Source organism: Cydia fagiglandana, chromosome 1 (genome assembly GCF_963556715.1).
Source record: "Cydia fagiglandana chromosome 1, ilCydFagi1.1, whole genome shotgun sequence".
NCBI lineage: Eukaryota > Metazoa > Arthropoda > Insecta > Lepidoptera > Tortricidae > Cydia > Cydia fagiglandana.
This window is the reverse complement of record NC_085932.1, coordinates 21,261,674-21,276,422: the sequence shown is the minus strand read 5'-3', so window position 1 is coordinate 21,276,422 and position 14,749 is coordinate 21,261,674. Positions and strand designations below refer to the sequence as shown.

Genomic DNA, 14,749 nt, shown 5'->3' with positions numbered 1-14,749 from the left:
CATTGTGTACTCAACAATGCACTTGGTAAGTGAGGTAACACGATAATGCTATTCAAGATTTTCATACCTGCGATGACACATTCATTCACCGATCTCGCAAATCTAGAAACTGATAACAGCCTGTATGACTCACGCCATACATCTACGGCTCTCCTTAAGAAAATGTTGTAAGTGCCATGAATTCTTTTGTATGATCTGACTTTTTTTTAAGAGAAGGAAGCGATAATGATTGATGGCTATCGTGCAGTGTTGTTTAGCGCTGGTTTATTTCGCACGGTGTATGAGTAAGATTCTGGTAATGGTGCGATTACCTAGTTTACGTGGCCTCAGTGCATGCATTGTTTGTTATATTTATTTTAAACTTTCTGACGCCGGTCATCATCATCTTCCTGGCGTTATCCCGGCATTTTACACGGCTCATGGGAGCCTGGGTTCCGCTGGGCAACTAATCCCGAGGCTTGGCGTAGTCACTAGTTTTCACCAAAGCGGCTGCCATCTGACCTTCCAACCCAGAGGGTAAACTATAGGTAGACCTTATTGGTATTAGTTTTTTTGTCACCGAAAAGCGACTGACTTTTTGACGTCTGTAATCAATCATTAATCATTATTCGAAAATCATGTTCAATTTGTTTACTCATCATACGCTGTTCGTAATACAAGAAAAAAACAACTTTTAATTCCAATCCTTAGTTTTAATTTTAATGACTTTGAACGCATCGCTATGTTCAGCAGTGGACGTCTTATGGCTGAGATGATGATGATGAACGCATCAATTCAAAATAAACTCTATGACAAAAGTATAAGGTTAAACATGGTTCTGATGTTGATCGACGTCGCCCAAATATGTGTACAAATAATAACATATTGAATGTCAGTCACTGATAAGGAGGGCTCTAAATATTTTACTTAATTTTTAAAGTCATTCGGACGTTGGGAAACGTGATGTTAGAAAACTTGGATAAGGTAGGTATTTTTTATGTTTATTTAAAGTTTATAATAAACATTATGCAGCTAGTACAACTTATTTTCTAGATATAGTTTAGGAATATTTGCCGGCTTTTTTACGTGTAGGTATCTTATCTTCACTTATAATTCAGTAAAAAAACTGCCAAGTGAGTGTCGGGCCATGTATAAATAATGGAAATCCTAAAAATGGTTTATCTACATTATGCAAAAAAAATATGTATATACGCGGTGTTTTTATAGAATTCCGTTAACTTATATTAGATACCAATGGCTAAGTATAAAGGAAACTTTAAATGACACTTAGGTAATTTTAGGAAATTTGTATTTTTTTATCAGTTTTGAACACAAAAGTTAATCACGATCCATCATATCCCTGTCGATATATATGTCGCAGTAAGGGGTCATCCATTAATTACATCACACGTTTAGGGGGAGGGAGGGGGTCAAGAAAATGTGACATATTGTGACATGGGGGAGGGGGGAGGCACAAACTTTGTGACGTCACTTTAACTTCAGCAGTAACCGAAAATTTATTTAAATTATTTTATTCGCTGTACATTTAAATAGGTAACAAGTTTTTAAAACGATAATCGTTTATATCTGTTTAATTTTCTTTCCTAAGCAGTTTTGGGTTATAAAATTACTAATATTTATATCGTCAAAAATATTTTGATAAAATATTAATAATATTTAGGTACAGTCAAGGAATTTAAATTCCGACCCATTTCGTACTTTGTCACAGTGACAACCGTATGAGGTCTCTAGCGGCTTTCATATTGATTGTCACTGTGACAAAGTACGAAATGGGTCGGAATTTAAATTCCTTGACTGTACTTACTTCATTCGATTTGGCGATTTCGTAGAAAAAATGTGACGTCACACCTAGGGGGGAGGGGTTTGCCAAATGTGACCAAGTGTGACAAGAAGGGAGGAGGGGTCAAAAAACCTAGAAATTCGTGTGACGTAATTAATGGATGACCCCTAAGATAGATAAAGCCGTTATATAGTTATAACCCTAGGGATATAATTATATGTCGTAACATAGTTATACGAAAGCGATTCATTGCTATCTTACTAGGAATATAACTATAATACGTCTTTAGTTTAGTGATATAGTTATATTACTGGATTAAGTTTAGTGAAATAATTGTAGGTACCTAGGAGACCGGCGGTGCGGCGGAGGTATAGCTATATCCCTAGGGATATAGTTATATGCCGTATAATACGTATTATAATCATATTCCTAGTAAAATAGTAATATCTTACTAGGAATTCCTAGTAAGATACAGTAAGTACATATTCCAAGTAAAATAGTAATATCTTACTAGGAATTAGATTATAATACGGTATTTGACTAAATTAATGTGGTTAAATGGTTATAAATCTGCCAAGGAATCAAAGAAAACAGTAAACTAGTATATTCGTTTTTATTTTTATTATTATATTACAATTAGTTGTAATACTTTTTAGCAATATTACGTAAAATATTATATATTACTAAAATAGAAACGTGTTATAATTATATTCCTAGTAAGATATTACTATCTTACTATTAGGAATATGATTATAATACGTACTATACGGCATATAACTATATCCCTAGGGATATAACTAGACCTCCGCCGCACCGCCGCACTCCTACCTACAATTACTATCTTACTAGGAATATGATTATAATACGTACCATACGGCATATAACTATATCCCTAGGGATATAACTATACATCCGTCACTCAGTCACTCCGCCGCACTCCTAGATACCTACAATTATTTCACTAAACTTAATCCAGTAATATAACTATTTCACTAAACTAAAGACGTATTATAGTTATATTCCTAGTAAGATAGTAATGAATCGCTTTCGTATAACTATGTGACGACAGGTATAACTATGTCCCTAGGGTTATAACTATATAACGGCTTTATCTATCTTACTGCGACATATACATTTTATTTGTTGTAAAACGGGCATTATATTTATTATATTATAACTCAACCAAATAATTGTAAACTATGACATATCAATGTCATTTCAGAAAGAAAGTAACTTCATTTACCTAAGCAATTGCTACAATCAAGCATTGTATACAATCATCGCTAAATAGAACGAAAAATGAATTCAACAGATTGAGGCGAATTGATTTTTTCCGTTACCAATCGACTTAACTGCTTTATGTTAAACATTAATCAATAATCACGAATTCACATAAATGTCATAAGTGACCTACTCCTAACTAGGTACCTACATAAAAGCCAGATTAAAAACCCATAAACTAAAACAAAATTACCGTATCCAAAAACAGTTTCCAATACTGAATCATAGTCCCGCTATCGCAGACGCTAATACACAATACGTAAGTGACTAGTTTCTGATAAAAAAAACTGATAATCATTCCAACACAGCTCTGGTACGCGAACGCATGTTTTTGAACGAAAAACAAACGAGAAAATTGTGATTATATTGTATTGTTGTGGTGAAAAATGTTTTAAATTTACGAGAATTACTGTTTGATGTGCTTTGCGTTTAATATTTAAATTTAAAAAAATAAACTCGTTTTTAGAGTTTTCATTTTGTTCAAAGCGGAAAATGTGGTTAACGAGTAGTTTACTATGCATTATAAATGAAATTAAATAGCTTGTTTATATGGATTTAGTTACAAGTTTATTGCAGTGTTAATGACTTCGACCGAAAAGTATCAAAAGTGTTTCGCTCTAATTCCGGTTTATTATACTTTTTAAATGTGTTTTCAATGGTAAATTTTCTATTAATTTTTACGCAACCGCCGCGAAAAACCCATTGAAAACCATCAATAACCATAAAAACGAGTGAAAGTAAACGTATAACTTGACCATAAAAACCATAACTCTTTTATATCGGAACCGGTTGATGGTGTAACGTGATGGAAAACTGCTCGTTAGATATGTGTTAATTTGTGTAGAAAATGGTGTTAATAAGCGTATGATCGAATTTAACCGATTTTCGAAGTGCCAGTGAGTTGGTGGGCAGTCCAACATGAGTGTGCCTAATTTGAACATAGTGCAAATCACAGGTATCTCTTTTATTTTTATTAATTTTTAGAATCTTTTGAAATGCTACAAAATTGCATACCCACTTTATGAATGAATTACATTCATGAAGTAGGTACGCACTTTTACTGCAGCTGTATGTAGTACCTACATGCAATTTATATTTCAATACGAAGAGAAACCAAAAATATTTCGAATCATTGTATTCCTGAAAATGCTGGTGTCCCATTTCTTTTTTTTTTCTTATGTCTTACACGTACATATTATGTACCTACATATAATATTTTAGGTAAATACCTACATTTTACATAAATCGAAACCGCGGGCAGACAAATTTATATTTCAATACAAAGAGAAACCAAAAATATTTCGAATCATTGTATCCTGAAAATGCTAGTGTCCCATTTAATTTTTATCTTATGTCTTACACATACATATTATGTACAGATAATATTTTAGGTACCTACATTTTACATAAATCGAAACCGCGAGCAGACAATTCGTAAGCTAAACAGCTACTAAATTTTAACTATTTACTGTCGGCCACAGGATTTATAGATACTTTGATGCCTTTAACCCAACAAGAATGTACTATAGTTCGTTTTTTTTAGCATTAGAAATAAGGTAAACAATCTTGATGTGTCTTTTAATTGAAAAACACATTTTAAAAATAAGTTACGACAAATATGTAACAATTGTGAATCTAATACGATCATTTATATTCTTCTGCTTTCATAAGTAATAGTTACTGATTTTAAAAAAGCGTTTTTCAATTAAAAGACATGTCAAGATTGTAACGGTGCGTGTAACGAAGCGCTACACTATCGACCTTCATACTATTTCTGGCACCATACAAATTCTAAATTCCTTTTTGAAATTCAAATCCTATTCCAAATTCCATTCAATGATTTTTATTTTCAGTTCGATCACATACTTTGATCGATAAACATCATTTTATCTAACGGACTGTACTTCCCAAGTTTCTAAACACGACCGTTTAAGTGTGATTTTTATTAGTAAACGTAATAATTCATAAGTGCGTGCAGTTCAGTATAGTGCTCGTTTTGTGGCCCTGCACACCTTCCAGATATATATCTACATCATCACCAAGGCACATATTGTAAGTTATTTGATTTCTAACCTTCTGAATTACGAAAGTATTTTTATACATACCTATCTGTTAACATGTAACCTGTATTGTTACAGGTGCCTTTTTATTTAAATAATAAATACCCCTCATCGCTCTGGATCCTGCCTTTTCATTCCCATCATCCCTGTGAGGCTCCTCTACCTGCCCCCTCACACTGGCGCCATCAACGTGCTCAAACCCGGACCTGACAAGACACCCACCCGCCTACGACGCTGAGCAGCCCGTCCCAGTTCCTCCGTGCCAGCACCTGCTCCTACCCAACAACCGCAACCAGCTGTTCCAGTTCTACATTTTTCCTTATTCTACCAATTTTTTTTTTTATATTGTTTGTAATTGCTAGCTTTAAGATTTTTTCAAAATTCTAAAAGGTTATAGTCGACCCAACTCAAATTTTCGCAATATCTCTCGGCCTAACATCATTTTATTTAATTTTCTATTTTACAACCAACCTTTTATCTAATCCTCAACCGTTTAACCAAAATTCCCCCCTTAAATAACCAATTACATATACATCTATCATCATTCATCATCTTATACCAATTTATCTATATCTATTTTCTAATCCCTATTATGCCAACGTCCTACGCTTTTTGTCGCGCCACGTAACAAAACTCTTAACATAGTGATTACACAAAACATCTATCACATACAATTACACAATCCAAGATTTCCACTGAAATCTCACAAATTGGTTTCAATCCTAAGTGTTTTTAAAACTCCTTGGAGTCACTGAAGTGCGAACCAATCCTGACTTACGGCAGTACTGTTGGAGATAATCCGATAGCTTATCCTTCACCCGATTAAATAAATATACACAACTAAGCCTAATATCACAATAAACTTCTCCTTTCGATTCAATAAAAAATAAAATTTAATAACTACATATTTTATTTATATTGATAACATCAATTATTCTCTTCATAATAGGTATCCACTTTAATAAACAATGAATCCAGCACTATTAAATAAACCTGAACTCATCTATGAGCTCAAACTCAGGAACATTCAGTTCCCAGCCACCGCGCAGGCTGATGATTTAAGACAGCTCCTCACTCCAAATTTATTCGCGGACCCGTGTTCGAATCTCTCCAGCCCATATGATCTTGAACAGGATATCACCGAAATTAACAGATGCCTCACAATAGTTTCTTCTCAGCTACAGCTTGCGACCACCAACCAAGCGAAGCACGATAGAATAGCGGTTTTCTTATTTCATTTATATAACAGAATAGAACGTCTCTATATTACCACTGAATTATCTCCAGAAATTATTGACAACTATTCGAAAATATGCGAATTATTGTCAACATGTCAAACAAAATTTAACATGTCACAACCGTCAACAACAACGTCAACTTACGCGTCAGCAACCTCTTTGATAGATGATTCCACAAATTTAGACCTACTTGCTCGAAAATTAACCAACCTCTCTGAAGCAAAACCAAGCGATTTTAAAAAATTCAACTATAAAGGCGATAGTTGCCCTTATGATTTTATTCGAAACATCGAAGAGTTTGCAATTACGCGTAACATTGACGACAAACGCTTACACAAATATATATACGATTTTTTATCAGGCACTCCTTTAGATTGGTATAGGTCAAAGAAAACAACCCTTACAGATTGGAAATCATTTAAAACCCACTTCTTAAAAGATTTCGAATTGCATGACCATGACCACAACTTACTACAAAATATACATTCCCGTAAACAAAAACAACATGAACGAATAATAATGTATTTTTCAGCCATGGAAGCCCTCTTTTCCAAATTACATGAACCCCTTTCTGAAAAACAAAAAATAGATATCCTCCGTAGAAACATGAGCCCTTATTACAGTTCCAGATTAGTTCCTACAGATGTTACGTCTATAGACACATTATTCCAATCGTGCAAATGGTACGAAAGCTGTAATACTACCTCTACTTATAGCTCTAGCAACTATACCAACATTCAACAAGATTCTAACCATACCCCCCCTTCCCAACCGTACATACCACCATTCCCATTTAATAAACCGGTCCATACTGTAACAGCACCACCTTCTACGTTACGTTACTCCTGTCCGCGTTGCAGAACAAACGATCATTCTTTAGATATTTGTACAAGTAAAAATATAGTATGCTTCCGCTGTGGCAAACAAAATGTCACTTTTGCAAAATGTACAGTTTGCCATAAATTTCCAAAAAACGCATAAAGGAGAAAAGTAACTTAAATAAAACTACTGCTACAGAATGGAACCAATGGTTAGATACCATTAAATTATTTATGTCATCATACAATACTACATCAGCACTTTTCACTCAAGATCCATACGATGAACGACCTTATGTCAACATCCAGACAAATAATTTAACTTTATGTGGCCTCTTAGACAGTGGCAGTGCTTTAACTATTTTCGGAAATAATTCCCATAAAATTCTCTTATCCCACAATTTTACCATAAATTACGACCATAAAGTCGTAGGCTCTGTAGCCGACGGCTACCCTATATACTCTATTGGTACAATTCAACTACCAATTTCGTACAAAAATATTGTGGCTATTATTACCGCTCATGTTATCCCTACTGTAAAACAACCCTTGATTCTAGGCACAAATTTTTGGAGAAAATTCAATATAACTCCCCACATATTACCTGACATAACGTCATATTCTGATAAACATATAGATACCCTAGTTATTTCCACCTGCAACCAACACATCACTAATTATGACAACCTTTCTGAAACTCAACAGTTAATTTCAGATACTATTATTGAAAAATTTAAAAATATTTCAACAGAAACCAAACCCTTAGGACGAACCCACCTCATTGAACATCACATAGATACCGGTGACCATCCACCAATCAAACAGCGATGCTATAGGCTTTCTCCAGAGAAACAAAAAGCTTTATGCAAAGAAGTTGATGAAATGCTAAAGCTTAATGTTATCGAACCCTGTGAAAGCCCATGGCTAAACCCTGTCATAATAACTCCTAAAAAAGATGGAACGTGGCGTTTTTGCATCGACAGCCGTAAACTAAATTCGATTACGCGCAAAGATGCCTACAAACTCCCACTCATTTCTGACATTCTAGATAATCTAAAAAATGCTAAATATCTATCATCGATAGACATAGCAAAAGCATTTTGGGAAATACCCCTACGCCCTTCTGATAGACCTAAAACTAGTTTCCATGTACCCTCAAAAGGCATGTACATGTTTCGCGTAATGCCTTTTGGATTGACTAATGCCCCTGCTACCCAACAACGCTTTATGGATGCGTTATTCCCTTCTGAAAACCTTGATAACTCAGTATTTACCTACTTAGATGATATTATCATCATAAGTAATACTTTCGATGAACACATCACTTTACTTAATAAAGTTTACCAAAGGCTAGTACAAGCCAACATTACTATAAACTTCCCCAAGTGTTCATTTTTCAAAAAAGAACTTAAATATCTTGGTTACATAGTTAATGAACACGGCTTTCAAACAGATCCTGACAAGGTTAAGGCAATACTCAACATCCCACCTCCCACAACTCCTCGAGAAGTTAAAAAGTTCCTAGGTACAGCAAGTTGGTATAGACGCTTTATCCCCGATTTCAGCACAAAGGTTGCACCACTAACTAAACTTACCTCCACTTCCAAAAAAGCACCACCATTTAAATGGACATCACTAGAAGACAATGCCTTTAAATCCATTAAAGAAGCTCTAGTCTCTACCCCTGTTCTTGCTTGCCCAGACTTCTCAAAACCCTTCGCAGTCCACTGTGATGCATCCAGCTTCGGCATCGGTGCCATGCTGACCCAAGAATTTGATGGCGTTGAGAAACCCATTGCTTATATGAGCAAATCCCTAACTGGTCCCCAAAGAAATTACTCAATTACAGAAAGAGAACTCTTAAGTGTCTTACTAGCCCTAGAACATTGGCGTTGCTATCTTGACAACGGCTTAAAGTTCACAATCTACACAGACCATTCCGCATTACAATGGTTTCTCCATCTAGATAATCCAACCGGACGTCTAGCCCGCTGGAGTATTCGTCTATCTACATTTAACTTCGAAATTAAACATAAACGTGGTAAAGATCATCTAATCCCTGACGCTTTATCACGCTTACCTTCAGTAGACGTTATTAACTACAATAGTTCTAATACCAATGACGACTGGTATAATAATATCTACGCTAAATGCAGTTCTAACCCCAACACCACTCCAGATTACATAATACATAATAATAAATTATACCGATACTCAAAAACCCCTTCGTTACTCCAATCTGAGTATAATTGGAAAGAAGTTATCCCACTAGAGTACAGAATACCCATTATCACAGAAAATCATTCCACCCCAACTTGCGCTCATTTCGGAACATTTAAAACATACAATAAAGTTAAATTGAAATATTTTTGGCCAGGAATGTACAAAGATATTTCAAATTTTATTGCCAAATGCGAGACTTGCTTAGCTTGCAAACACCAAACCCAACTAAAACTTGGCCTAATGGGTAAACCTAAGCAATGCTCTCGACCCTTTCAATGCATTTCAATAGATTTGATCGGCCCCTTGCCTACTACACTAAAACACAACAGATTCATCTTTGTCGTTACTTGCTGTTTTTCAAAATACTGCCTCCTCTTTGCGATTAAACGTGCTACGTCATCAGTAATCGTTCATATTCTAGAAAACCTAGTTTTCCTAGTGTACGGAATCCCACAGACCATAATTCTTGACCATGGTCCTCAATTCGTTAGTCAAGAGACAACGGACTTATTCCACTCCTATCAGATCCCAAAAATACACTATTGCGCAATTAAATGCGCCCAACCAAATCCCGTGGAGAGATATAATAAAGTTGTTACCACAGCAATATCCTCATTCATACAGGATGACCACAGGAATTGGGATATCAACCTACATAAGATACAATTTGCTATTAATACTTCCGTAAATGAAACAACAAATTATACTCCTTCTTTCCTTGTATTTGGTCGCGAATTAGTCACATGTGGATCAGCATACGATAAATCTGATCTCACAGATGATATTATATTCGCGCCCAGAGACGAATACGCTGATAATCTTGGTCTTCTCCAGCCTGTCTTCTCCGAAGTACAAGCCCGTCTTTGGAGAGCGCACCAAACCAATTCTTCATCGTATAATAAACATCACCAACATTTCGAATTCAACGAAAATGACATCGTCTGGAAACGAAATTACGCAATTAGTAATTCTCCTAAACACTATTCTGCTAAACTTGCACCCAAGTTTATTAAATGTTCTATCCTAAAAAAAATATCACCCTTAGTATATGTCCTACAAGACATGTCCGGCAAAATGCTCGGACGATGGCATATTAGAGACCTTAAACCTCTCCCCAAAATTCTAAAATAATATACTGTTTTTCCTTAATTCGATTCTTATTTGGCTCAAACTTAGCTACTTTTCTCCTAAGCTCCTAACTTGTAAAATATTGTATATAATGTTATACATTTATAATTATATCTCATCCCCATTATACATTTCGGACTCATTACATTTCGTACATACCTACTTAGTACGAATTTATACGTTCATTTATACTATTTAATTTATATAACGTTATATTACGTTCATATAACGTTATTCAAAGCTAACTCTACCAGAGTTAGAACAATACTTATTTATATATTTCTTCCCTTGACATAACGTTCATATTTACGTACTTAGGTACATACGTACCGTACAGTACATTTATTAATTCCATTAAGGAATTATCTTATGATATTTTGTAGTAATCCTACATTCCACTCGGCATTATTTTGTTGAATAAATTTCAACAATCGTACTCTTTGTAGGTACACATTATTGTAGATATTATATTTAGATTCATTAATATTCAGCGGGTGGTTACTGATTAATAAGCCTTAATACTAATGGAGAGCGATTTAATGAGTACGTCCTCTACTTAAAGGAGTACTCTATTGAAACTTATTTTGGTTAAACAATTAACCAAAATTTTATAAGATGATGTATGAATGACCTTTGGTATGCATGTTTAAATCGCCTCTCTTGTATGATAAACATTGTATATAACATCCCCACCTTCTAAATTTATCACTCATACCCATATTCATTACATTATATTTACATTACGGAAAAATCCTTTGGCCATAAGCCCCAGGATTTTCCCTTCCAGGGCGACCCCGGTAGTGTAACGGTGCGTGTAACGAAGCGCTACACTATCGACCTTCATACTATTTCTGGCACCATACAAATTCTAAATTCCTTTTTGAAATTCAAATCCTATTCCAAATTCCATTCAATGATTTTTATTTTCAGTTCGATCACATACTTTGATCGATAAACATCATTTTATCTAACGGACTGTACTTCCCAAGTTTCTAAACACGACCGTTTAAGTGTGATTTTTATTAGTAAACGTAATAATTCATAAGTGCGTGCAGTTCAGTATAGTGCTCGTTTTGTGGCCCTGCACACCTTCCAGATATATATCTACATCATCACCAAGGCACATATTGTAAGTTATTTGATTTCTAACCTTCTGAATTACGAAAGTATTTTTATACATACCTATCTGTTAACATGTAACCTGTATTGTTACAGGTGCCTTTTTATTTAAATAATAAATACCCCTCATCGCTCTGGATCCTGCCTTTTCATTCCCATCATCCCTGTGAGGCTCCTCTACCTGCCCCCTCACAAAGATCGCTTACCTTCTTTCAAGTTCTTTCTAATGCTAAAAAAACGAACTATAAGTAGCAGCCTCCACAGCACCAAGCCGTGCTCAAAACAGATGAAGTGTTATCGGCTCTGACATCAGCAGATGGCTCCTTTATGTAAACGTTAACGCCTTCCGGGCCACTATCGTAACGATGTCCACTTCACTTCATTATCTGCTTAGAACTGGAACGGCTACTCTAATATGTACTTATTGGTGTTGTAAAATTCCATTGATAAATGCTTACTGTATCCGTCAACTAGAGACGTTGTTTTTGGTAATTGAAATATTTTGTCAAACAATTTCATTAAAACGCACATGGAAAAAAAATATGTTTAAGGTTTATTAGTTGGTAAGGTACATGTAATATAAAAAAAAATAAGTTTAAGTATTTTTTATGTCAATTATTATTTACTCGGTGATCACCTCATATACGTTTACACCTCATATTTATTATAAATACATACATCTATACTTACTAGAATTAAGAATATTATTTTAAATCCAACATAACGTAAAATTGCGTTATGTAAACACACGTAATATTATCACAAAGGTGTGAAAAGTTTTATATGGGTGTTTTTGACACCTTTTTATTTGCTTTCAACGTAAACAAATGACAAATACCTACGGTATTATAGAGTCGGTGATAATTTGCAACCAGCTCCTAAACCTTAAATAACTGGTAACTTGCTTAAGTAAAAGCATGTATAGGGAACAGTATTATTTAACAGTCGAGAAAATATGTAAACACCTGAGAAAGTTCTTAGGAAAACAAATAATGTTTTATGATTTTGGCTTACTTGTTAAAAGTTACAGGATTACATACGACTTCTTATTCTTATACATAGTATAAACAAAATAGTATAGTACTCATCGTATCGCATAGAACTGTTAATAATCACTCCTAGTCATCTGGCCAATACATGGTGCTTTAACTGAAAATATACGACAAAGCTTATATATATTCATACACATGCCATACCTATATACTTTTATAATTAATCCAGTTATAATGGGTATAGGTATACGTATAGTAGGCATTCCATTATGCAGTAGAATAATCTATTACTCTTCATATATAACAAATGGCTTAGCTGCCTCTGTGAACACCTTTATTTGGCCGAGCGCATATTACTCGTCTGTCAACACCAGGGCTTAATTAAGTCCAGAACAAATAGCGCGCGGCACCGCCTCATTAACACAACCAGGCCATACTTTGCTCAGTGACAACTATTGAAAAAAAATGTGATGTGTTATGTTATTACAGTGGGGATATCTGCACTTACAAAACGCACAAAGCTTACATACCTACATACTCTAATACATTACAGAGGATCAAGAAACATTATTTGCAGCAAGTAATATTATCTCGAATAGTCTCACCTTTAACAAGTATGTCAACGGAGTACTATTACTATTTTCCGAACAAGAACTAATTATTTGACGAAATAGAACATATATTATAAGTAGGTACAAATTAGACTATTAAAAGATATTTTGGATACAGCTAAATTTTACATCAATGAGAGTATAACTTCAACTAAATACAACCATTCTAATGAGCGCTGGACTAAAGAGTAATAACGCAATAAAACAATCATTGATCAAACTTAAAATTCTCATTAAAGAACGAAAGCGATAAACAAAACGTTTACAAAACTAGTTATCTATTAAATAATGGCCGAAATCAATTCCACGGTCTAACACAGGTGATGAAACCAATTAAGGGCTCTTTACAGGTAATAAATAACCGAAATAACATAAAAGCCGAGATGTACTATCTAAATCACTTGCTAGTATCAAAACACGGGGCCCTTTAAGCGGGTAATACGTCTTCAGAATGTAGTTGCTGCTGCTAACTTGTTAGAAAAGTAACGATCGGGTTCTGTAGACGACGGGAGCGTAAACTACATAAGTTATTGTCAAAAAATACTTTTTTCGGAGTACGATTTTATTCACCGTCAACAACTCATAAAAGTTCATAGCGGCAAAAATTAGACGGTCTTGTTTTATTACAGCGTACACGGCTAAGGCGATCAGCTCGACCATCCCACAATGTGACAAATTCCAATAATAAGTATTACAAGTTTTTCATAAATGTTGGTGCGATTGTAGGCAAACAAGAACTTTATAATTAAGAAAGGAACATTATCAATTTGATAAGAGAAAACATAGAACCTTGTCAGATATAATGTAGAAGGCAATATTGGTTGCTCACAGTACATATCTGTAGATTTCAATATGCGTCAATGTGGGTTAAATCTGATCAGAATTCGGTGCAACGCCAGAGCTACCTATAACTTTGGTGGTTATTGTTTAACTTGTCTTGTTAGGACCAATTCAATTATATAATGAATGAACTTGTTAAGACAAACAGTTGTCGTGGGGAACCCTATTGAAACATTAAAAGTAAGTCAATACACGGCGGTGAAAAATTGCTGCACACTTTGCCACTTAGAGCTGAACTCCCGACCTCGATAACTTCCGAAATGAGGAGTTACTCGCTTACAGACTGGACACGGCATCTTCATCTTATATATATATTCTAGTATGTTTGTTAAAGCTCTTATCTCTGCTGGTATTAAAGATCGCATTGAGCTAGGTCACGAAAAATATGAAGCCTATTTACATAATTCTCAGAACGTCCTCCGTCCTAACTTTAACTAAATCATTTCAGATATGAGATAAGGGACAATATCTAAATAGCATCATACCCTTATAAAGTTAAGCCGGTACATTCAAGACCGTATTAGGAAAACATATGAATGGTAAATACAAGGTACAGCGAGCCGCAAAAGTGCATACCCACTTTATGAATGGAATGCATTACTTTTGCAACTGTGACATTAAATGCTCTAAATGCAAGGATCTTTAAAGTGAATACATAT

At 34.7% G+C, this 14,749-nt stretch overlaps 1 protein-coding gene across 4 annotated transcripts in view; it reads left to right on the top strand.

Moving 5' to 3' along the window:
• LOC134667014 (rho GTPase-activating protein 7) overlaps positions 1-14,749 on the top strand; it is a 383,984-nt gene that overhangs the window by 297,496 nt on the left and 71,739 nt on the right. Inside the window, exon 1 of one of the 4 annotated variants that reach the window (XM_063524337.1) lies at positions 3,696-4,016. The exons of the other annotated variants lie outside the window; for them this stretch is intronic. Within the exon in view, the coding sequence (XP_063380407.1) occupies positions 3,980-4,016 (37 nt within the window). The 5' untranslated portion in view covers positions 3,696-3,979. Of the gene's footprint in view, positions 1-3,695; positions 4,017-14,749 lie in introns of those variants that run through there. 4 annotated transcript variants of the gene reach the window in all.